The sequence below is a fragment of the Otolemur garnettii genome, unplaced genomic scaffold (assembly GCF_000181295.1).
Source record: "Otolemur garnettii isolate 467f Iridium unplaced genomic scaffold, OtoGar3 scaffold00009, whole genome shotgun sequence".
NCBI classification, from domain to species: domain Eukaryota; kingdom Metazoa; phylum Chordata; class Mammalia; order Primates; family Galagidae; genus Otolemur; species Otolemur garnettii.
In genome coordinates, this window is record NW_003852404.1 from 1,792,854 (window position 1) to 1,819,124 (window position 26,271).

General features: G+C 41.1%; 1 protein-coding gene across 1 annotated transcript; it reads left to right on the top strand.

The window, feature by feature from the left end:
- Positions 1-367: 367 nt before the first annotated feature.
- On the top strand, positions 368-25,559 carry NDP (NDP, norrin cystine knot growth factor). Its single transcript, XM_003783799.2, has 3 exons — positions 368-517; positions 16,522-16,902; positions 25,332-25,559. Exons 2-3 carry the CDS (start codon positions 16,729-16,731, stop codon positions 25,557-25,559), a joined length of 402 nt encoding a protein of 133 aa, XP_003783847.1. The 5' UTR covers positions 368-517; positions 16,522-16,728.
- The last annotated feature ends 712 nt before the right edge of the window (positions 25,560-26,271 follow it).

Genomic DNA, 26,271 nt, shown 5'->3' on the forward strand with positions numbered 1-26,271 from the left:
CTGCACATCTTTATGGCAGCCAAATGCTTGCAAAAGAATTAAATTCAGAATATTCATTTGGCCTCTTATGAGAAAGAGAGAGAGAGAGAGAAACTTCCTTCGCCCTTGTTGTACGCTGTTCCCATCGTAAGATGCTCCGTGGAGGGGAGTCGAGCGGTGGGCAGCGGCTGAGTCCCCGAAAACCAGCGCCTCACATTTCCGTGGCATTTCCATTTGCTAGTGCGCTGCTGCTGCCGCACGCCTGATTGATATATGACTGCAATGGCACTTTTCCATTTGACATTCTCTCTCTCTCTCTCTCTCTCTCTCTCTCTCTCTCTCTCTCCCCCTCTCTCTCTCTCCCTCTCTCTCTCTCCCTGTGTCGCTTAAACAACAGTCCTAACTTTTGTGTGTTGCAAATATAAAAGGCAAGCCATGTGACAGAGGGACAGAAGAACAAAAGCATTTGGAAGTAACAGGACCTCTTTCTAGCTCTCAGAAAAGTCTGAGAAGAAAGGAGCCCTGCGTTTCCCCCAAGGTAAGCAGGAAAACAAGCGCTGCCGGCTTGCCTAGGAAATCGCTTCTTTCCAAACCGAGCGTTTCATCCTCCTCTCAGACAAAGAGACACCTTTGAATACCACTTAAATTTGCATTACTTTAATTTGCATTAATCTGTAGCATGCTAGCATTGTGTTTTTTAAATGAACGGGTCTTTGAAGTCTGTGACAGAGCAGGGAGCCTCTCAGAGAAGCTCGAAAATATCTTTTGGTTTGACTTAAAGAGATTTTCTTTTCCAACTCTCTGCGTAGTTAGATGTAACTTTGTGAGGGTTCTTATAGTTGACCCTGTGAAAGGGGGCTGAGAAGCAGCAACTCGCCAACATGGATTCGTGCAGCCCAGTATCTTCCCCACCACCCTCATCCCACTCACAATGGGGGTACTATTAACATAGGCAAGCCTGCGAGTTTGAAAACGCACTGTTTACTTTTATTACTACTTATGTATGCTGCTGATCTCCTGCCAGGGCTCTGCCGGAGTGCTCAGAATGACTTCAAACAATAGGCAACATTTATTTCTAGCTTTCTGTGTCATGCTTTGTAGGAATCTTGCACTCTCCTTTGCACTCTCTCCCAATGCACAGGACTTTGCTTCCATAGCTGCTTTCGGGAGCATGGGGCAGAGATGAGGATGGTTTTACTGTATGATTTTGATTGGGCAAAAAGTCCTAGGAAATGCATGCTGTTTGCCTTGGACTTACTGAAGGGGGTTATTTTTAGTGTCAGCTCGTCCTTGCAGCATGATGTCCAAGGAATAACCAGAGAAAGGATGCTCCCACCAGCACAGGGAACAGGACCTGTAGGAATGGCTCCTGCAGATACCTGAGGAATATTCAGAAGGTTCTTTCAAACTCCTGAATACAAGTGCTCTCTTTAAATGAACAATTGAGCTGTAGGAGGCCTGGGCATAACTCTTTCTTGGGGGACGGGAAGTTTGATTGTGTACAGAATGTTAATGACTCAGAACGCCCAGTAACTGAGGCTCATTGTAAAGGACAAGCCTAGATAAGCCTCTGTGAATGAGGCAAACTCCTCTCTACAGAGATTCAGGTGTGGGAAGGGAAGCTATTTGGCAAGATAGGAGTCCCATGTACAGTTCTTTGTAATTGTCATTAATAACAGATATGGCTGCTGCAAAGAATTCCTCTTTTTATTTTTAATATTAGGCTATTTTAATTACAAGGAGCTGGCATCAGCAAATTGCTGTAACCCAGAACGTTAAATATCAGGTGCATTTGAAAGCATAGAGATGCCTAAAATGTAGTGCTCGCTGTGGGTGTCAACCAAAGGCAGTAGGGACTGCATAATGCTTCTTTACTGAGCAGAGCTTTTAGACCATGCAAATATCTATTCATTTTCTTACCACTCTTGTTTCTGCAAGTAAACTTTAGGGTCCTATTGACCAGTTTTCATTGCCAAGCAAGACATCATCTGTGGGGGAACGTTTCTGGTTTTTACTGATAACTAGCCTTACAAGCATTGTTGAATGAAAATCTGACTTTTGAATGAGTTAATATAGTCACTATTTAAGAAATCCTGTAAAAGATACAGTGGATTTTATTGCTATAGAATTTTACTGTGATTTTTTTAAAACCATTGCTGATAGCAAAGCATTTAGCTGAATCAAAACAATTTTCTTAAACTATTGTTCAGATCATTACATGAGAGTGTTTGAACACAAAATGCAATGTTTTGCATCATTTCTTTCAAAATACATTTGGTTCAGGTAAATAGGAGAACTGGCTGAGGCCTTCTTGTGACTGTGTACCAAGCAGCTGACACTCACAGATGGAAATGTGCCTGTGGAGTTTTCAATCTTAATTTGAGTTCCAATGACACTGTCAAGGGAAAAATAAATCATTTTTCAATACATTTAACAATTTCCAACTCATTTATTTTCCTGGGCTCTTAAAAAATGTGATGAGTTTCTTGGAATGATAGACACCCAAGGTGGCCGGCAATTTTTACTCTTATTTTAAGAACTCACAGTTCAAGTACTATTATTCTTAGTTGGTTAATTATTTATTTTATAATTGTTGTTAATAAATATTTATTAAGCATTTTCTATGTTCCTGATGCTGTGCTAGTCCTGATGATGCTGTGCTAGTCCAGGTGAATGAGACATTGTCCCACACCCTAAGTCCATATGCTGTCTTCAGGACTGAAATGGAGTTTGCCATTGGGTAGACTGTACAAGAACTTTCTTTTGCCATAAAAAACCATTTAAAATAGCCACTGGTTTCCAGATTTACTTGAAATGTTTCTCACTCATCAATGAGTTTTCTTTCCATTTATGATTAAGGGGTTTCGTTTTTCACCAGATCCTGGGCACATGTCACTTATACAGCTATCATAGCCTGGATCTTTCCAGCCTGGGTAGAAGATGCCTGGAAAAAGAGCAGTTGATCCTTTCTCTGCTCACTGGAGCACCCTTTGGAAAGGACCACATGCTGTTTTTATGGGGGGGGGCTGGACATGAGTCACCTACTCAGCAGCTGATATCAGGGACACTAGATGAATCATTGAATTAGAAATGCGCACAGAGAAAGATGCAGTTAGTATCTCCCACCATTTACTTGTTCCACCCCCAGGAATAAAACTAATGACCTCTGGGCCTGGCCTATATTCAAGAGGCCGCTGGGAAGAAGCTGCTGGAAACTGTTCCCCAAACCCAAGTCTCTGTCAGAACCACACACAGTGTTGCTTTCAAGTAACTCAGTATTGTGTTTTATCATGCGGTAAGGTTACTGGGAAAAAACCCTGAAGACAGCATCAGCAGGGTCCTTGACTTGGTCCTTATCAGTAGATAATCCCCCATAGTGGGAATAAAATGCTTCTGACTCTCTGGGGTGCCTGACTCACCCTCGCCAGCTCTCAGCTTCTTGGCCGGAGGCCTTGAGCCCATCCTCACCTCTTCTCATGACAGTTGGTCAATGCTACTTTGTCTAGGCCCTCTTGGCTAGGCCAGCAGCCAGTGGGCACAAAGGGGATGGGGAGGCAGGTGGAAGGACTGAGAAGTGCTAATGCAGAGGGGGAAGCAGGCCGGTGGGAGGGTCTGGATTGTTGTGGCCTGCCCTGGCTGTGATCAGCTGTCATTTCCTCTTAGTGTATGACACTGTGGAACATATTAAAATTTCTCTGGGATGGTATGTTTGGAATTCCTCTGATGCCCCACCTCACCAACTTACCCGGACAATAAAAGCAAGGTTGTAAGCCTTTGAACAGCTGGCCGCTATATATTTCCCCTCTTTCTTTCGCATAATCTAATTCAGAAAAGAATCCAGCTAGACTGGCAGTGCCATGTCTGGGTACTTTCTTCCTGCAAGTCTTTCCTCCACCACCTCCTCTTGCCTGCCCTGGAATCTTCCTGGGTGGCATGTGGCTTTTCTTTTCTTTTCTCACCACTGCTCCCAGCCTTCCCTCTTTTCCCCTTTGCCTGAGCTCCTTCTGTTATGAGCTGGCTCTTTGCTCTGCCTGTTTTCCAGACAGCGTGGGTCCTGTTCCACTCAGAGAGAACAGCCCATGAGGTCTCCCATCTCCATAGTATTCCCAAGATGTCATTCTTGGCACCAGCTCTCCCAGGCTGGGCTGATAGGATTGGGGGGCTTTTTGTAGCCCCGAGCCTGAACCCACTCACAGAGAGGAGCAGCCACATGGCTCAGCTGCCCTTTAGGCTGCTGAGAGCAGAGCTGGAGTGACCGGGTTGGCAGGGACAAGCATACTATCACAGTGACCCGAACATCTCCAGCAAAGGCCCGGGGGTGGGAACACTAGGGGAACGCCTGGATGCACTTTGGCCTACATTAAGAGAAATGTGGTTATTCTCTGTTTTAGGGGGGAGACAAGTGACTTGAAACAAAGCCTCCTGGATCCTTGGGCCCTGCCCTGCCCCCTTTCTCATCTTTCTTCCCACATCTGTCCCTCCCCAAACAGAAAGAAGGAGAGATAGGACTTTTAATCTGACTACCAGAGGCCTGAATGGATGTCTTCATGAAACCTGCTTGGAGAAAAGGAGAGGGGAGAAATTGATCCTGGGTTGAGCCGCAATAAAAATGCATGAGATGCCAGAAAATAGGGAGGGATTTTTTTTTTTTTAATTCTTTCTCTTAACAGCAGAACAACAGTTTGGTTGAGGAGTTGCAAACGGAAGAAAAGTGAACCTCTCAGTTAGAGATTCCCATTTAAGAGCCTCATGTAAATCTCCCTGTGCAGCATCCTTACAAGATGCTGCTAATGTCCTTGGGACCAAAAGGTATTAAAGAGCAATCCACAAGGTGGCTTCCTATTCCTTCTCTTTTCCTGGGGGCTTTGGCTGACTTTTTTGAATTAGCTAAAGTCCATTCAACGATCCAAAAGGAAAAGATTTAACACAGCTGAATTAAAATGAGTATTTCCTATTAGCTTGACAGGAAGGAAAAAAGAAAGGAAGAAAACAAAAAAAAAAGAAAGAGAAGAGAGAACCAATTCCCCTTCACTGCTACTTCTTGGGTTTTAATATGAATTATTCCATACAAGTCCCTAGGCTAGAGGATCTATTTAAAGACGCCTGGCAGCATGAAGGGAGAGGGTAAAAATACAACCACTCTTTTGTCCATCAAAGGTTTTCTTTGGGCAGACATTAAGAGCATTCCTGTTTTCTTGTCTGCCCCTGCCAGTGGCAACATTCCAGCTGGTAGTACCCACTCCTAGCCCATCAGGTCAGCAACCATGAACTTCTATGTTTGATGTCAGGAGAAAACAGAGGATGGGGAATCCTTCCGAAACCCTTGTGTATGAGGGGGAGGGGGCAGAAGAATCTGGTACAGAAATGAGGGCTTGCTTGGCTGTGCAGGTTGCAAATTTACACACCCACACAGTTGAGTTTCTGAGGAAGATTGTGCCGATAGCATTATTTCTGATGCCAGCTTCCCCTGCATCTGCAAACTGCAAAGCTCTTTCCTCGTATCTCTGGCAGTCATTTGCTTGGCATTATTTATGCTTGCTGTCCTCTTCCTTGGTGGTTCTCAAAGCCTGATGGTTGAGCATATATCCCCTAAGAGTCACACCCCCAGACCTATTTTCAATAGTCAGGATGTAACACCCTGGATGGGGTTCACAGTCCGGAACAACTACTTTCTTGTTAGAAAGAGTGCTGACTCAGAAGATTCAAAGAATGAGCAGCTTCAGTGGGTGACATATCCTCCAGTGCTCATAATCAGGAATTCATCTAATTGGGGTCCATTTCACCCTCATGGCAAAGTTTGGACATGAACATTGACTAGCAGCTTTAGAACGAGTATGAAATTTGCAATAGATATCTCTCTCTCTCTCTCTCTCTTTTCTACAAAAGCTAAGAATTTTTCAGACTATTTGCTGTCTTCCAAGACCTGGCTCAATCCCAGCTTTCTCTTTTAAGCTGTGATCCAACCAATTGCAATATCCTTTAAAAATGAAAGGGCTACAGGTTATGACATTCAAGAAAGTTGATGAACTGTCAGAAAATGCTAAGGTGCCACAAACCAACAACAGCCTTAAACATGGAGTACTCTGCTGTCTTTCATCAATAGGGAATAAAAATAGGAAGAGAGCAGGTCATGGGAGAAATAACAAAGAGAAGGAGGAAGAATTATTTTATTTTTGATGTTCAAAATCTGCCACTACCTTTTCAATTTTTTCAAATAGCACAATTTCAGAAAGGGAAGTATCCCTTCATTTCACCCACTCTCTCCTAGGAAGGGATTTGAAGTTGCCTTCTTTACCTGAAAAGGAGGTCAGCTCTTCAAGTGAAAAAACATCCCCCATCCTCAACGCTAAGTGAAAAGTAGGTATACATATTCCTAACATGGATATTAAGAATCAAAGAAATCCAATCCTTAATTAAAGTCTTTTTTAAAAAAACCCAAAGGCATATTTTAGGACTCCATACATTCCTACGATTCTACTCCCCCTCCCCAAATGATGAAATATTACTTCTTTTCAGAATCTAAATTTGTCTTTTGAGATTTGGAATCCAAAGGTAGCAGAATAGGATTGTTACAGGAGAGCAGACAGACAAAGGATATAATGGTAGCATGCATGGTTTAAGCGAAACACAAACAGAAAACCACCAGCCCAACAAATTCAGGATTATTAGCAAGATAATGACATGCATTTTCTTGTGATTTTTAAATTAACCATGCCCCTTTGACACAGGTCTGCATCCAGAAGTGTTCCGAATTGAAACAGGATTGAATTCAGTATTCAAATCCCACCATTGGGCAGAAAAGGCAAATTAAATGAGAAATGGGAAGACTGAGTTGCTCCTATTGTTCATACCCCTTTCTTAACCAAAGGCTCTATCTACAGCTGTTAGGTGAGATCACTACCCATCATTCCAAAATGTTGTTGTTGTGGATGAGGAGATTCAAATGCAGCTTTGGAAACACTTTGCTGGACACTTTGAAGAAAAGCCAACATACTCATTTGGCTCTAGGGTAAAAGGGAGCCTGTACCCTGAACTGAGATGGGTCACCTCTCTCCTCCTAAAGCCATGCCACAGCTAGCAATCCAATGGCAGAGCAAGTGTTGAGTTATTTCCGCACAAGGGTCCCCAGAACACCCAGCCACCTTTTCTTTTCCATAGGGAGAGTACACCTTCATGCATTTTGGCAGGACTAACTCCTTTAAGTTGGATATCTCAGAACTCTCCTGCTTTCTTTCCAGAGAGTCTTATGCATGGGCGGTAGAATGTGTCTTGTTCCTCATACAAAAACCTCCTTCCTGGGAGGAAGTGGGTGAAATGAAGGGATCCTTCCATTTCTGCAATTGTACCATGTGAAAAAATTGAACAGACAGTGGTGGATTTTGAACATCAAAAATAATCCCTCCTCTTTTTATACATCTTCTGTGGCTTCCTCTCTCCCTGTTTCTATTCCCTATTGATGAAAGGATGGAAAGGGACTCTGTGTTGAGGGCTACTGTGGACTTGTGGCACTGTAGAAAAGGCCACACCTAAGCACTTTCTGACAGCTCATCACCATATCAGTCACAGTTTTGAGTCAGGTGGCTAGATTTACAGAAGTAATCCAAACCCTGAGAGGAAAAGACTCCGACAAAAAAGTGCTTTTGACATTCGAGTAATTAGACTTGGTCATTTCTAATTATGCAAGGTTTATACTCTAAAAGTCAATTTGTTATGTCACCTGTTAAGAACTCAGAATGATTCTTTCCACAGAAACTATAGAAGCCCACAGACATCTAGCACAGAATCCAAGAACCAGACCCAATGGTCAACTTTTTTAGAGCCATGTCCTAGCCCAGAGCTTCAGGAATGTATCTTCCCTACCACAGAGGTTCAGAGGTTCTCTAGACACTTTATCAAGCAAGGTGCCTTGTTCTTGAACACTAAGATCTTATTAATTCTACATCTGCATAGAACACAAATTTTCTTTTTTTTCTTATTAATTGTTTTATTAAATCATAACTGTGTACATTAATGCATTTATGGGGTACAATGTGCTGATTTTATATACAATTTGGAATGCTTATATCAAACTGGTTAACATAGCCTTCACCTCACTTAATTATTGTGTTAAGACATTTATACTCTACTTTTAATAGATTTGACATGTACCCTTGCAATATGCACCATAAGTGAGGTCCCACCGATTACCCTCCCACCACCCAAATTTCCCTCTGCCCTACCCTCCCCCTTCCCTCCTTCATATGAAAGTGTGGGTGATTATGTATTGGTTTCATAATAGTACTGAGTACATTGGATACTTTTTCTTCCATTCTTGAGATGTTTTACTGAGAAAAATATGTTCCAGCTCCATCCATGTAAACATAAAAGAGGTAAAGTCTCCATCTTTTTAAGGCTACATAATATTCCATGATATACATATACCACAATTTATTAATCTATTCATGGGTTGATGGGCACTTGGGCTAATTCCATGACTTGGCAATTATGAATTGGGCTGCAATAAACATTTTGGTGCAAATGTCTTTGTTGTAAAGTGATTTTTGGTCTTTTATACCTAGTAGAGGAATTGAAGGATTGAACAGCAGGTCTACTTTTAGTTCCCTAAGTGTTCTCCAAACTTCTTTCCAAAAGGAACATATTATCTTGCATTCCCACAAGCAGTGCAGAAATGTTCCCTTTTCTCCACATCCAAGCCAACATCTATAGTTTTGGGATTTTGTTATGTGGGCTCCTTATTGGAATTAGATGATATCTAATGCAAAGTGGATTTGATTTGCATTTCTCTTCTGAGTAAAGATGATGAGCATTTTTTCATGTGTCAGTAGGTCATGCACCTGTCTTCTTCAGAGAAGCTTCTGTTCAAGTCTCTTGCCCACAAAAAAATGGGATCACTTTTTCTTTTCTTATTAATAAGTTTGAGTTCTCTGTGGATTCTGGTTATTAAACCTTTGTTGGAGACAAAACCTGCAAATATCTTCTCCCATTCTGAGGGCTGTGTGCTTGCTTTACTTACTATGTTCTTGGCTGTGCAGAAGCTTTTTAGTTTGATCTGGTCCCAGTAGTGTATTTTTGATGTTGTTTCAATTGCCCAGGGGGTCCTTCTCATAAAATTTTCGCCCAGGTCTATTTCTTCGAGTTTTTTCCCTACACTTTCTCCTAGTATTTTTATAGTTTCATTTCTTAAGTTTAAATCTTTAGTCCAGTGAGAGTCTATCTTGGTTAGTGGCAAAAGGTGTGGATCCAGTTTCAGTCTTCTGCAGGTCGCCAGTTTCCTATTGTCTAACCAGTTGTCGTCTCTTATCCTCCACTAGAGTAGATCTGTAGCTTAAGTTCAGTTTAGGAATAGGGGTCATTCATAAGGCAAGTGTAGGAAGGTTGAACTCAGCTTGTGTTGTCATCAAATGAGAGAAGTCTAAGTCTAGAATTGACTTACTATTAGCCTTTCTACTCTCCTCTTACGCTTTCATGGGGACTAGATAGAAATACCATGAATTTTACAAGGGCTTTAGGAGAAACAGGAACTGGTTAAATATCCCTGCTAACCACTTCCTATTATTAATAGGATATTATAAATTTATAAGCTATATTTTGTACATTGCAAGAACCCAATCAATTGATTATTAAGGGCTGTTTTTATTTCAGGTCACCAATATGGCCTCATCAAGAGGCTAATTCTTGCCCTTCAGCTTTTGCTCAGGAACCACATTAGACCTCATTTGGGCTCTTATGCAATCATTAGCTCCTTGAAAATGGAAGGAACTCTTTTTGTAAGATTGCTTTGGGGACTACGTAGTCCCAAAATAGGCAATGCACTCTGAAAAGCTTGGGTAGAGTTAGAGATTGTTAGAAATGGATAGAGCCGTAGAAATATTTTGACCAATATGTCCATTTTGTAGATGAGGAAACTGAGTCCAAGAGAAGGCAAGTGATTTGCTCAAGATCACACAGTCAATCTGAAATTAAAAAAAAATATATGATCACACAGCCAGTGATGGCAGTGAGGGCTGATGGCTTGAAGAGCCTCAGAGCAGCCTACTTTTTACCAGGTCTGGCAACAATCGAATGCTCTTTAGTTTTCAAAATGTAGTGCAATTGTTATCTAATATTTCCGACAAATCAGTGCAAAATAGCTAGACACAGGGCACTAAAAATATAAACTAGCAATAGGCCTGGGAAAGAGAAGATGAAAGTAATAGGTAACTGAGAGTTTGGACAACAATGAGAGGTTTTTCTGCATTTCCTGATAATGCGTCAAGATCAAGATTTTGAAGTTTCAGTCAGGCTCAAGGCCGAGTCCTCCCACTCCAGTCCTTCCCCAGACAGTAAAACTATTCAAGCCAAGGACACACACACAGTCGGGGCTGCTTGACAGTTGGCTCATCCCCCCCCCCAAGTTATTTCTATTCCCAATCATTTGTTGTAGCACTGTTATTTATCCCAGAATTGTGATTTATTGCCTCTTTCCTCAGCTATATTCCTTCTTCTCTTTTGCTTCTCTTTTCTTCTTCCATCACCCCCACAGCTGAGTTAGGTCACACTTCATTAGTGGTGCAGGTTGAGGGAACACAGAGTCCTATCAGACAGGAGAACTATTGTTTAACCCCAAGGATGTTGTCCCCTTTCTCCTAAGGTAGCACTATGGGGACAGTCATTGTCTCCCAAGCTCTCTCATCCTTCACCACCCCAGCATTGTAGAATCAACACATGAAACGTGTCTGTCTCTGAGATGAAAGGGCCAGCAGACACTCCCTCCCTACTGACCTTGTGACTGCCCATTCTTGGAGATACCTGGGGTTGGCAGGCTACCAGCCTACAGGCATTTGCAGTCAGTACTGCTACCTCTGCGTCAGCCCAGGCCTGACTTGTTGGCTGCTACTGATGTGTTTCTACATAGAAATAATATGAAAAACTATTCATTAAGTGCACAGGATGCTTTATAAAATCCAACATACTGTTTACAGTTTGTAAATTAAGTGCCTTGGGAAGAGGCATCTGACTTACTCTCCAAGGCATCTAGTTGATTAGATCCAATAGGAATTCTTAGAGTTCCTGGGAAGGGGCTACTTAGTACTTCATATTCTCAGAATTAGACCTAGAGTTTCTTACTTTTCCAATCCTTGTATTGTATGAAGTGTTACATAGCAAGCTTTCTTCCACAGTTATAAATCTTGGGTTGTATTTGGGTGGGGGAATTCCTTTGAGAGAGACTGTATGTTCTGCCATCTTTACTTTATTCACGCTTCATATCATAATTTTTAAAAATTATAATAAATACCAAATAATTCTGGCTGATCCATTGACTCCATTCCAAAGTCATTATATTAAGCAGATAACTGCTAAACTTAGATCTTCTTAGAAATGAAGCAGTGCATCTTGGGTACAAATTAGATGTTAAGAAAATTTTTCAATGTGTCCAAAAAGTCACTCAGGAAAACAACAGGCCACTCTGCCTGTAGATGCAGTGAGCTGAGTTAGAAGATGGGTCCAGGATAGAAACTATCTTTTTTTTTTTTCTGACCTTTATTTCTTATCTGATAGAACAAAAGGAGACATATAGTGAGTCCTCAATGAATATATGTTTAAAAAATACTCATTGAAAGAAGCCACAGGAGTGAATATCTGCATATATTAGTATTAAGAACAGCTAAAGTTGGGGGGAGGAATATGGACCAAAAGAGCCACCCTCCTGTGCCTGGCAAGCAGGCCAAGACGATGGCCATTCTTGGCACATTCCACTTGTCTCGGCCTGTTGCTGGAATAAATTGCATGAAACCAATACTTTACCCTCTGCTAGGCAGAAGGTCAGGCCAAGAGTGAGCAGATCTGTGGGCACAACACCATGTCTCACCCAGGAGGCTGGGCCTGCTGTAAGCTCTGCTATATTATTTCGCTGAGGGTGACAGGTGGGGAAATCTGGGCACCAGTTGTTCTTTTCCACTGGTATCATTTGGAGGGTAGCTCCAAAGTTGGGCATGCCAGCCTACATGCCTCTTCTGCCGGCAGAGGCTCCACATTGGAGCTATTAGAATGTGGTCTCTGTACATTGGCCAAGTCCATATTTCAGAGACTATACCACAGGATAGAGTGGCCACAGGACTAGTGAGTTCAGTAAAAGAGTCATTCTTATTCAATTCGTTATTGCCTACATTAAGTCAGCATTAAGTTAGGCAGCATTTGATTTTATGACACATGGCTTTAAAACATTAAGGCAAACTAGAATTAACTTAGTTTTGAGAAAATGTCAGAAGCCCTTACAAAGTAGAGATACTCCTAGGCTGCCTGAAAGTGAGGATCTTGGTGCTGTAAATTTTCTTTTTCTTTTTCTTTCTTCCTTTCTTTCTTTTTTTTTTTTTTTTTTGAGACAAAGTCTCACTATGTCACCCTCAGTAGAGTACTATGTATGGCATCACAGCTCACAGCAACCTCAAATTCTTGGGCTTAAGTGATTCTCTTGCCTTTGCCTCCCAAGTAGCTGGGATTACAGGTGCCCGCCACAATGCCTGGCTATTTTCTTGTTGCAGTTGTCATTGTTGTTGACCTGGGCTGGGCTCGAACCCTCAAAGTCTCAGTGAATGTGGCTGATACCATAACCACTGTGCTACAGGCACCTAACTGGTGTAAATTTTCTTAATTCCTGATTTTCTTTTTTAATGAGGTCTCACCCCTGCTCTATAACCTCACTCTGCATATTTTCAGCTATGTACACCCAGAGCAATACAGTGTTAAGACACCTCACCCTAACATTGTTCATTTCTTGAGTTTTATTTTTATTTCTTCATCAATGCAACAATGTTGGTTCATTAAGTTTGAACACTTAAGATGTTATGTTACAAGAGTCTTATCTTTTTATTTTGAAGGTTCTGCAATTTCTGTGGCCTATTTACATTGTGATATTCATTCTTAATTCAGAGTTTAAGATAAATGCTGGTCAAAAAGTATAGTGCTGTATGAGTATGTTGAAATCATAAATCTGTTTCTTAGAATCAGTGGTGTAGCAACATTTCCTCTCTTTTATTCTTTATTGCTACTTCTAGGTTCAGCTTATCATCTCTAACAGGAAAAACATATTATAAAATTACATTGCAGCTAACATTACCTATCTCTTGATCCATATCAACTTTACAATATTGGCTTGCAAAAATGTTTTATTCACTTTTCAGGAAAAAAAAATTAACTATGATTGCAATTCAAGATGGGGCTACTAGGTGGCAGTAATGTACAAGAACTAAAAGTATTTTTATTTCCTGTGTCTTCCCATATTATAAGAATCAAAAATATAATATCATTAAAATAAACTGGGAAAAACATTAAACATCCATTAACTTAGCTACTAGTGCTTTTTTTGTTTGGGGGGGGTTAGTGGAGAGGGAATGAGGGATCAGATAACATAGGGCCTTTTAGTCCATTATAAGGACACTTCTTTTTTTTTTTTTTTTAGATACAAGATCTTGCTCTGTTGCACAATCTGGAGGGCAGTGGCTTGATCATAGCTTACTGTAGCCTTGAACTCCTGGGCTCAAGTGATCCTCCTCAGTAAATGGGACTAAGTGTGTGTGTGCCATTGTTCCCAGCTAGTTTTTGTTATTGGTTTTATTTTTCAGAGACTAGATCTCACTATGTTGCCCAGGATGGTCATAAACTCCTGGCCTCAAGTAAGCCTCCTATCTCAGCCTCCCAAATCACTTGGATTATAGGTGTGAGCCACTGTGTCCAACAAGTTACTGGTTTTAAGCTGAGTTTTTAAAAGAGAAAGCATTGTTTTTTATATAAATTTTTAAATAAGTAACACACTCACAGGTTCAAAGGTCTATAACTACAAAAAGGTATACAGTGAAACGTCTTTCTCCCATGCATCCCCCACAACTCCCACAGGTAACTAATTTTATTAGTTTCTTGGATATCCTTCCAGGGCTTCTCTGTGCAAATACAAATATATATTCTTGTCCCTCCTCATTTTAACAGAAATCTGTACATAGAGTTTCTTCATCTTTTTTTATATAGTTGCCCAGTATTTCATTATATAAATCTGTATAAAATATAATCAGTCCACTATTGATAGGTATTTTGTTCTGCTTCAAATTTTATGCTACGCTTATTACCATCATGTTCTCATGTGATTTCACATACAGGATAATTCGCAGAAGTGAAATTACTGGGTCTAAATTACATACATTTACATTTTTAAAGATATTGCCAAGTTGGCCTCTACCAAGTTTGGACCAATTTATATTGAACTAGCTCCAAAATGGGCCTGTTTTTCCATAGCCTTGCCAATAGGGTGCATGATTAGACTTTGGAATCTTTGTAAATCTGATTGGTTGAGCAAAGTATCTCAGTATACTTTTATTTTTTATCTCTCTTAAATGAGTGAGGGTGCCTATCTTCCATGTTTAAGGGGCATCATATTTTTTTTCCTGTGGAGAAAGTGGAAATGTTAATACAACCATACATACATATGTGTAGGATTTTGTTGTTGATGTTGTAGCTTATCTTTGTCATCAGGCTATACATTTTTGTTTTAATTTTATTCACTTATTTACCATGCCTCCTGGCCATGGCTTTGAAGAGAAGCTGCTGGCAGTGGAAAAGGAGGGCCAGGACCAGGATGTTTGCTTTTCCCTTCATCTTTTGACCATTGACTCTTGGGGAAAATATCTGTAGATGGGAGCAATGGAAGGAAAAATCCAATCAGTTCTCTTTCTGAGGCTAATTTAAGGCTTCAAAGAGTCAGATAACCACTTTGGATAATTTAGTCAGATTAAAACTCATGAAATAGTCAGCAATATTGCATCTCATGAACATAGACTCCAAGAAAGTTCTCACTCTTTGAGCTGAAATGTTGGTGAGTTTCGGGGCAATATGTACAAGAGAAACCTAGAATATGCCACTGAAAAGAAAGCAAAATATGCTTTTCTGCACCCTTTGCTGACTTGGAACACTGGACACAGGTTTGATCCATTTTTATAAGATATTGCATTAGCATACACATAAAGGAAAATGGTATGTAGTTGTATGGAAATACAGGCTCCTCAACCTTAAGATTACCTTTTGCATGTGGAAATCATGGCAACTGAATCCATAGCTATCACATAGTGGCATTTTAAACAAGAGGGAATAGCAGATGCCATCTCTGATAACTCATCTACTCTACAGATGAGGAAATTGGGGCTGAAAGAGTTTAAATGACTTGGGTAAGGTTCTCAGCTAATAAATGGCAGGAATCAAGACCAGGTAGGTCCCCTGATTACTGGTCCCTGCCCTTCCTGAAATTTCTTGGACTTTCTTGAAACACATGTACTGAGGTTTTGCCATTGCCAATAACGCCCTGCTCTGAAGTAGCCCTACCTTACACATCCCTTTCCACTTAGGAACCCCTGCCCCATACTTGCAAGATAGCTGATTGAGGCTAAGTGGGTCTGAGGCTATTCTACTGGGGCAAAACAAATTGGCTTATACCGACTTGAACTTCTAATCTTGATTTTATCAACACTTTTTCCTGTTTATTCAGAACATGCATAAGTAGGAAGTTTAAAAATGTACTGTGAACAAAATGATCAAACTTTATCTAAAATGCCCTTGAAAGTTTTTCTGAAGCTTGAATTATCACATTGGTTTTGTTTTGGATGTAATGTCAGCTCTCCACAATTTTCCTAATGGTGTGGAAATATTTTGGATGTACTCTGTCTTCTGCTGTGCTAAAAAGCATTGAGGTTGGCCATGCCTAGTGGGGTTAGTGATTTGATTTGGGAAGATCTCTGGACTCTAGCCCTTTATCCAAGAGGTATGATTAAAAGAACAAAGCAAATTTTAATAAAAGCTGTATAATACGATCCCATTTTAATGGTAAGTCTGTGCCCAGGCTACAAAGGCTCTACAGAAATGTGTGATTCTGTTAGCAAATACATGTGTGCTAACTTAACCATGCTGGAGGCCAGTTATCATACTGTGTATTTCAGATGCAGTTTGTCACTGATGCTAGGTGGCACCGGACTTAAAACAAAAACAGGATAAGCTCAGCACACCAAAGTGGAAAACTAGGTGGGTAGGTGGGTATGGACTTGGAAATGGAAAATGTGCTTCCTCATGGGATGTGGCCTGTGTTCATTACCACTGATCTGCCTCCTTTCTCACCCTGTAAGCTGACATTGACACCAAAGCTTATTAAGAAACCGAATAGACCCTTTTGCCCCTACCCACCAAGGATAAAGATGAGACCACCCAATTCAGTTATGCTGTCACCAGAACCACATGTTTAATCTTTACTATGAGTTCAAACTATTTTTGCCCCTAGGAACATGGACTCCAGCAATTAAAGTAAACATGTGCTTCCATTAAACCATTACGTCCACTTCCAAATGGTTATAAATATGTAGTATAAGCTGGGGGTGTGTGGAATGGATGACAGCTTATGCTAATGACACTCTAGAAACCAATATTCTCCACTCAAAATGACATGGAAAAATTCCACTCAATCCCTCCTGGGTTCCATTAGTGGTTCTGGGTAAATATTTCTGGGGAAAATAATTTCTGTTTTCATTCCAGCTGTGCTGCAGATACTGTGATGATGGATTGCAAGTGCAAAGAGTAAGACAAAACTCAGACATACAAAGGACAATGACAACCAGAAAGCTTCAGCCAGATCCTGCCCTTTCCTTGAAAGGAACTGGATCCTAGGAGGTGACGGTATTTCCAAATTTTTGTCCTCTGCCTCCCTCTACTGTTCTTCTGGAGAAGTTTTCCCTTACAACAATGAGAAATCATGTACTAGCTGCATCCTTTTCTATGCTCTCCCTGTTGGTGATAATGGGAGATACAGACAGCAAAAGGGACAGCTCATTTATGATGGACTCGGACCCTCGACGCTGCATGAGGCACCACTATGTGGATTCTATCAGTCACCCATTGTACAAGTGTAGCTCAAAGGTAAGACCAAGGTCTCTGTGGGGGAGCATCACCTTCCCCTTCAACACAAGAAAGAAGCCATATTTCTTTGTCAGGGGATTCAAGGAGAACTATGATCCTAACTCAACCTTGAGCTATGTGGCTGGCCCACAGAGCTTGTGGGAGAATCAGGCATTTAGGATTTCCTACTATACTTAGCACTTTTGTCAGTAAAACTGGCTAATCAACCATGTCCACACTCATCTTGTGTCTTTTGTTCCTGGCTGTGAAATTTATGAGTGGTACTGTCCTTATTCATGAAAGAAAAATGCTGTCATAACTCCTTCTACTTCCACCAGCAATAAAAAGGAAAAGAATGAAAATAAAATATGATTGAGCATAGGAACCTACTTCTTGGAGGGATCTCCATCGAGTTTTCTAGTGAAATATATGGTAACTGGCTTTCTGTTCTGAGCCTTTCTCCACGTGCCATGTTTATGTGAAAATGATCTCAAAAGATACGATGAAAACTTGATAATTTATCATTTTACATTGGTTATCCAAATTATTTTTGTTTGGAATAGGTTACATTTTTCTTGCAGAGGAAACCCATGCTCAACTGGCGTGCAAAGGAATATCATGCTTAAAAGGCCACCAAGAGTGGCCAGCCACATGGACCACATTGTAAGGAAGAACATATTCTGAATGAATTCTCATGACTATCATTGACCCCAGACAGGCACGTGAATGAAATTTGTCTACATTTGGTGAATGAGAATTTTTTTAGCCCAACTTCAGAGATGTTCACTTATAGTCTTAAGACTAAAAGCACTTAAATATTCTCACATGAAAAGTATTTTTTAAATTACCAGTATAATCAAGACTTTTTTTATAATATCAACCACTAGAATTAAGACCATATAAGTCCATTTCTCCACTCTCTATTTAAAAACATTATGACTTCTGTCTGCCTTTAAAATTTCCATTAACTTCTCTGATTATAGCTCAATGATGATGACTTGTTTAGGTCTGGGGGAATTAGAATTTGAGTTAAATCACTTTAACCATTACATTAACAAGACCTATGACTGTGGGAAAAATCAGAGATTTTCCACTTAAGAAAAATTTTGTCTCTTATTTGTACTTGTAGAACCAAAAAAAGAAGTAAATAGATGAATGTAAATTTCTACAGGCCTACAATCCTTTCCTAGGAAAAGAAAATTACAACAAATTTAAAAAAAAAATATATATATATATATATGAGGAGTGTTTTTATGGCTGTAATTGCTCAGAAACTGTAAGCCCAAGTAAGGTTGACTATAGCAATTACTAGCTTCTCTTTCTTTCCCCTCTTCAGAAACAAACAGCACTAATATTTAGTGCTGTTTCTTAGTCCCTGGATAATTTCTCTGCTTTGGTGAGTTGTCCTCCATAAACATGATTCTTAAAAAAAAAAAAAAAGGAAGGGGTTAAAATTTTGTCAAAGAAAGTGTCACTGTGATGATAGAAAGGAATAGTAGCATCTGTAAAAATCAGAAAACAATCTAGAAAGTGTGGATGGAATGCTGAAGGAATGTCTTAGCAATTCTCACATTAACCTAGGGAGGATCAAAGAAGAGACTTCATTATCTGAAGCCCGACAAACTCACGGTGCTTGAGCATGAACGTTAGAAACAGACTTCAGTGTAACATTGGTCACTTTTGTTTTTTCCAGAATGCCACGGTAAATAACAACACAAAATTGTGATGTAGGAGAAATTTTTGTAATTTCATGGGAACAGTTTGTTTTCAAATATCCCAAATGATCCCAAATATAGCAATAATTTTATGTACATGGTACTTGCAATTATAAACCTTTCTTCTTTGGTCATAAAATATGTCTGGAAAAACCCCAACTACCCAGATATTTTCTGGATTAGATTTTTCTCTGTGTATCCAGGAACAAAACTGTTTTTCATTTGGAAAGATTCTATAATTCTTGGCTCTCACAAGCTCAGGCTGACCTTCTCCCAAGTGGGTCTGTCTTAATGAAATTGTGTGCCTTCAGAAATTTGGGATAGGGTGGCGCCTGTGGCTCAGTGAGTAGGACGCAGGCCCTGTATACCGAGGGTGGTGAATTCGAACCGGCCCCAGCCTAACTGCAACAAAAAAATAGCCAGGCGTTGTGGTGGGCACCTGTAGTCTCAGCTCCTCGGGAGGCTGAGGCAAGAGAATCACCTAAGCCCAAGAGCTGGGTATTGCTGTGAGCTGTGACGCCACAGTACTCTACTGAGGGCAACAAAGTGAGACTCTGGCTCTTAAAAAAAAATAAAGAAAGAAAAAAGAAACTTAAGATAAAACATTTAGCCTGTATCTAGAAAAAAGAGCAATCAACCCTAGTCTCTTTTACAAAGAAGACATTTAGGGTAGATTTTTCTTCTTCACAAAAATTCTCCTTCAACATCATGTTCAAGAGCTGTTACTAGACACATGCCTATGTTTACCTGTAAGTTGCCAGAGCTTAACTCATGTTTATCTAGCACCTGGCCTTGTAAAGACAGATGAAGAGGACCATGTAACCCAGGTTCAGGGAAAGAAGAGCACTTGCTTGAACACCTCATATGTGTTGGGTACCTCATTCTATACCAGTACTGTTATGTTCTAGTTATTGCAAACAAATCTGTGATGGCATGTGTTGTCATGCCCATTCTACCATTAAGGAAAAGTGAAACCTGACAGAAGTAGGCTGCTTGATGTCATATATAACCAGGGACTGGCAATGTCTGCCTCAGGACATTCATCTTTCCACTACATAGAGGAACACAAGCAGAATGTAGGAGCCATTGTTTGGAAGTCCGGGCTCAACTTCTGATCAGCCAGCAATAATGATTTATACTCAGCAGTTTTTTCTAGAACAAAGAAATAGTACTGAAAACTTTTCTAAGAGCCTTCAGTGAGACAACTTGTCCATCCTAGCTCTGAACTTGCAGCTGGACAGTCCCAGGATCCTGTCACCCATCTCCTAGCAATTCAGGAAAGGGCTGAGATGGAATCAGGCAGGAAAAACTGGCCACAAGGCTCATCCAGGAATGTGCCACAGATTAGGATGTACCTGGTAGAATTAAGGGGTGGTACCTCCTGGGCACAAAGGATCCTGGGAGTGGCAAGTTCATTCATAATCTTCATGGAAGACCATGTTTCTCTGAAATTCTAAGTAAAGGCTGTACAGCAAATAGGCAAAAGGTCAGTGGTTAGTGGGAATGGGCTGCCTGAAGAATCTTTAAGGTACTGGTAACTCAGGTATCAATGGCTTTGAAGTGAAAGCCACTTGGTTTTTAATTTCTTTTCTGCATTTGGTGCCTCAATTTCTTCCCATGCAAAATGGAGCTGTCCACCTGAGGGTGTGGGTATGGGTGTTGCTGATAATATTCGTCAGGACAGTGTCCAGCATATAATAAGACATTTAATAAATGATATTATGATCTTAATGGTGAGGTTATAAACTGGACAGGTGTTTAGACTTGCTTTTCTATTTCAGTCACTACTGAGACCTCAATAACTGCTGGGATCTCCTATAGTCTTAAAGGATTAGGAAACTGAACTTCACTGTGGTTCTTGTTAAACACAGGGTGGGGCAGAAGAGCAAAGGGAATATAAGCCGCTGTGCTGGGTGCTAAGAGGAAGGATAAAAGTAAAAGAGAAACAGCCTCTGCTGTCTGGGCTGACCTTCCTTCCCAGGTGAGTGGAGGAAGGAGAGCGTAAAAAGGGTGAGTTTGGGATTCCAGGCCAGAGAGGGGTTTTCAGGAATAGGGTTGGCAGGGCAGACCTGTGATGGCTGAGCTGAATGAAGAGTGGGAGATAGATAGTGGTCCCAGGCCAGGGTATGGAACCAGGGCACAGTTTTCTGAACTCTTCAGGGCCATGGGAGCAGATGGCCCTGGGCAAAGGAGAAGGAGGAGGGTTCAGAGGATAAAGCCCAGGAAAACTCCCAGAGGAAAAGGGACTGACATGGTAAGGTCTGAGTCTTGGAGTTGAGAGGAAGCTGTTAGGACTCTCAGGCCAACTATAGCTGCCCACTAAGCTCATAGTGTGATAGGAAAAGTGACAGGAGTCAGGACTGTCATGATTATAACACAATTGACTGCGTGAGACACATAACTTGATTCTTGCTTAAACTCAGTGCCTGCTGGGTGGACATGCTGCAGAAGGTGCTGAAGACTCTAAAGTAGAAAGAAAGAAAAAAAAGACAAAGTTTTTGCCCTCAAAATGCTTGCAAGTAAACAAGGGGGAGAGGGAAGGGTGGTGTGCAGTGTACACAGGCCACGTAGTGTTACTTTGTGACCCAGGTGATGGGACCAGATTCTAGTTGGAGAGTAAGCTGCCCACTCACTTCTTCAAAGCCTCCACTCCCCCAAGCCCCGCCCATGCTGCTCTGTTCCCCTTATTGTAATTTTGTTGGTGCCTTCAGTCTGACACAGACCCTTTGGAGGTTGAACTGGGTACCCAAAGATGCAATGAGCAGTTGTTTACTGAGGTTGCTTGTGGCTAAAGGAATGGGAGAAACAGCATGGGTGGGTCTCACTCCTGATGAGAAAAAGGGTGCTTCAAGGGCCACAGAAATAGAGGTACACAGTATTCAGTGCCATGAAAAGGCAAAATATGTTTCCCACCCAGTTGGGGGTAAAATAGCCAAAACACTGTTCTAGGATGGGACAGGAGGGTCCCTGTTATGATGCTAATGGACACACCTGATCAGTCAGGCTCTTAGAAGATTCAGCTCTGCATGAGCTTGAGGGTAGTGATGTTATTTCCCAAGACACCCATAAGAAAAAGGTTAGACTTGGCTTATATGTCTATGGCAATGACATGGTCAGGGGTCCCAGGGACACGTCAGTATAGGTAAGGGAAAGGTATGAATTGGCTCACGCCTCCTTAAAACATCTCAGTGTTAGGAGGCAGGTATTATAGCTGTTTGGGTCAGGGGGTTAGTTTCAGACATACCTGGGTTTGGTTCCAGCTGTGCCTTTTACCAGAAATTTGAGTTTGAGCAAATTACTGGAACTCTCTAAAGCCCAAGTTTTCTCATCTGTTGTAACAGTACTGATCATAATAGTACCTTTCTTGTACTGTTGTTGAGGATTAAATGAGACAACTTGTAAGCACTCCATATATGTTCCTGTTAGGAAAATGATGGCTATCTAGTGATCCTCAACCTTAAGCTGAGCCCTCAAACTTTAATGGGTCCAGAGCCTTGCTACTCAACATGTGGGTACCCAGCAATACCAATATCAACTAGAATCTTATGAGAAATGCAGAATCTCGTGTGCTACTCTAGAATTATTCAGAACCTGCCTTTTAAAAAGATCCTGGCTGTTTCAATTGCACATTCCTGTTTGAGAAGCTCTTGTTTGGAAGAGGCCAGAAAATGTTTAGTAAAAAAGACAGATGAGGTGTGACAAAGGCTAAAATGTGGGCTATTGAGAGTAAACCCAGAGCAGATGATTATCTCTTCACTCCTTAAAGACACATATTTGTGGATCTTATCTTCCAAAATGCTGTTTTACCTCTAAAACACACACACACACACAAAACAGAGGTAGATGTCCTACCTCTTTCAGCTTTGATCTAGGATCTATATACTTAGGTATCCCACAACGAAGGTGTGTGCATAGATGTGTATGTGTGTTGAGAACATCAAGAATCCAATAATTATTTCATAGGCTCTTCTTTGAGAAGGAGGACTTTAAATTTGGCCACATAGTAAATAGGATTTTGTTAGGCAGGTGGAAAGGACATTCCTGGGTGAGAGAAGACACAAGCCAAGGCAAGAGGCAGGGGAATTGGGGGCAGTTTCATAGACTCCTAAGTAAAGCTTGATCGGAGTAGGCAGTGGGTGATAAGAACAGTTGCAAATAAGACTGGAAAGATATGTGAATCCTGGGTCATGAAGCCTTGACATCTGTTCAAAATGAAGGATTTTATTCTGACAACCGAGGCAGCCACTGAAGGTGTTCATTGTACATGTTTACACATTCTTCTTGTGCGGAAAGTCCAGTTCTTGAGAAAGAGGAGCTTAGTTCTCTTCCCTTGGAGTTGGCCCCAGCTCCTCCCATGCTAGAATTCTTGTCATTCAGTGAGGGCTGGGATAGAGCTTGATATCCTGAAACTTTTAGTGAAATCATAATCAGGTTAGCTGGTCTACAAATGGCCCTACACTGCTGACTTGGTCCTTTTATAGCCAGTGCTAGTAGCCTGGTCAGTTCAGTGTATGTTTAGTTCACCTGCACATGTATCATTTGGATTTGATGCCCCACATCGTCTTTAGCCATTCCGAATTAAGTCTGTTGGTACCGGATTGCTATATCCACCCAGACTGAAACAGGGTCAATAAAGACTCTGTTTGGGAAGGTAACTCTGAATAACTTCTGAAACAACCTAATAGGTGATTTAAATTAGAAATCAGAAAATTTAATGCTACTCAAGGTGAGATGTGAAGCAGTTCTTCCCACATACTGGCAGGTGTCAAAGAAAGGACTAGGGAAAATCACGGACTCTTTCTCATTAGAGAGATGGGGTGGGCACCAGGGACCTACGGCATAATCTCTCATAGTCTGTTCCAGAGCTGGGTGCAGTGGGAATGCCTGTAGTCCCAGCTACTCAGGAGGCTGAAATAAGAGGATCCCTTGAGTGCTAAGGTTTAAGGTTGCAGTGAGCCATGATCATGTTTGTGAATGGTCACTGTACTCTGGCCTGAGCAACATAGCAAGATCCCCTCTCTGAAAACAACAAACAAACCAAAAACCTGTTTCAGATATGTTTATTTTGCCTATCAATCCGAAGAGTAGAATAAAAATCTTTAATAAAATCAAAAGACCTAATAGATGCCATTTGCTCTTTGCTTTCAGAGAAAATTAATTAGTTGGTCCAGTCCAACTTATTCTTCCTCAAGCCCTGCTGTTTTTACTCTAGCATTTCATATTGCCTTGCTGGTTGCTAAGTAACTTTTGGATTTACCCACAGCATCTTCTCACATAATGATGTTAATGATCTATAATTACCAGAAGTTACCTTTCTCCCTTTTGGGAAGATGGATTAGCCATTTCCTTTTAATCCTCAGGTGTTTAACTCTGCCCCACAGGATGATGTCAGAAATAATGGCTGATGAGTCTTTAATAATAACTGCTAGTTCCCAAAATATCATAAGGCAAATGTCAAAAGGTTTCATGCATATATATGTATTGTTTAATCTTTCATTTGAATAGTTGCACTTTGTATGGCCCTGCTGTTGGCTCTCGAATTATAGACAACTTTTCCTCCATCATTTAAAATAAAATTCACCAAGCAAGACCCCCCCTACATAAACACGGACCTCTAATCTCAGGTCCTGCAACCCCCTCTCTATTGTAGCATATGGGGTTATGTAGTTTATGAATCAAGCTGGTTCACCCTACCCCATCCATGACTTCCACTTCCAGGATACCAGGATTTATGTATGGGATACATAATAAGCCTTTTTTTCCATTCCCTTAGGCTGTATGCAAAAAATTGAGTATGTGCTTATGTACTTGTTTCTGATCATAACTTTATCAGTTTTCGTGAGATTCTTAAAATTATCTGTTTACTAAAGCTAAGTTAAGAGCCAATGTAAAGAACATACAACCTCTTTGACCCCAGCCAAAATCTTTGGAAATGGAGATGATCAGAATAAGTGTATCCTAGTATTTGCCCTAAATGACTCTGAAGATTAAGGTGTGATTGCACAGATCTCATGCCCCTTCACTGTACAAACCAAGAAATGTCATACTTTTGTCCCAAGTTGCAGCATCTAGAACATTTCATTGAGGTTATCCCTCCTTCAGAAACTGTATCCCTGTTCTTTAGCTATTCCCTATACAAACCAATTCCTTTCTCCTATGGCCATTCTTTATTTACTCTTTGATTTCAATTTGGAATGACTTTCTGCATGTTGTTACTGATAGAGTTGTAATGCACTGGACCAGGGGTAGACTGACACGTATCAGGAGAAATATTTTTGTTGTTGTTCTTTGATTTTTAGTTGCACAGAATGGTGATAAGCCTCATCCAGTGCTTCTAAACCCTCATTACATGTGTGCTTTGAAATCACCTAAGAAGCTTTGAAAATCAAAAAAACCTGGCTCTACCTCCAAAGATTTTAAATCAATTAGCCTGAAATGGGCCCTGGGTATTGAAGTGTTTTTAAAGTTGACCAGGTGATTCCAATAAGCAACCAGTGCTGAGAGCCATTGGTCTGATCCAGCAGGAATTGGCAAGAAGTGTGTGGGCCTTTCAAAGGATGCTATAGAGGGTGGCGCCTGTGGCTCAAAGGAGTAGGGCGCTGGCCCCATATGCTGGAGGTGGCAGGTTCAAACCCAGCCCCGGCCAAAAACTGCAAAAAAAAAAAAGGTTGCTATGGTAGCTAGCTCAGGTTTTTGGCATCTTTGCATGGTCACTACCTCCTCTTCTCTCCCCAGATGGTGCTCCTGGCCAGGTGTGAAGGACACTGCAGCCAAGCCTCACGCTCTGAGCCCTTGGTATCCTTCAGCACTGTCCTCAAGCAACCCTTCCGTTCCTCCTGTCACTGCTGCCGCCCCCAGACCTCCAAGCTGAAAGCATTGCGCCTGCGATGCTCAGGGGGCATGCGACTCACTGCCACCTACCGGTACATCCTCTCCTGTCACTGTGAGGAATGTAGCTCCTGAGTCCGGCTGCTGAGGGTGGCTTCAAGATGGGACAACCACAGACGCAGATCAACCAGCCAGCGAAAGAGTAGCAAGAAAAGAGTTAAGACAAAGAAAAAAAAAAGATGCAGCAATTCCCACGGGACTCTGCATATTCTAGCAATAAAGACTCTACATGCTTGTTGACAGAGAGAGATACTCTGGGAACTTGTTTTCAGTTCCCATCTTTTTTCCCTGGTACAATTTCTTTTGGTTCCTTTTCAGATTCAGGCATTTTCCCCCTTGGCTCTGAATGCTGTTTGGGTTTCCAATAATTCAGCATTAGTGGGAAAAAGTGGGCCCCATGCAAAAGTGTGTCTGCCTGTCGCTGTTAAGAATTCGCTTTGGAAAACAGGAAAGCCCCAATTCATTTTGGGACATCTTCTGTTGTTGGGTTTTTGTCCTTTTGGTCTAAGGTTGCCATCCCTGCTAAAGGTTCCCATTTTTAAATTCCAGATACCAAGCATGTGGATATGTGTAGCCAGGTTTACTTACAGCCAGCTAACTGACATTAAAATAACTAACAAACGGATTCTCTTCTATGATACTGGAACTCTTGACAGCTATAATTACTATTCAGAAATGACTTTGGGGAAGTAAAGGTGGTATAAAGAATTTATCACCGGAAGGCTGTCTCAGATAAATTATGGCAAAATTTTGTAAGGGAGGAGACTTTTAAAGACTTGCACAAATA

Bases quoted from the DNA above. Each gene is read 5' to 3' on its own strand.
- NDP (XM_003783799.2), top strand. From the start codon at position 16,729: ATGAGAAATCATGTACTAGCTGCATCCTTTTCTATGCTCTCCCTGTTG. The intron at 16,903-25,331 runs GTAAGACCAAGG...TTCTCTCCCCAG, and splicing joins TGTACAAGTGTAGCTCAAAG to ATGGTGCTCCTGGCCAGGTG.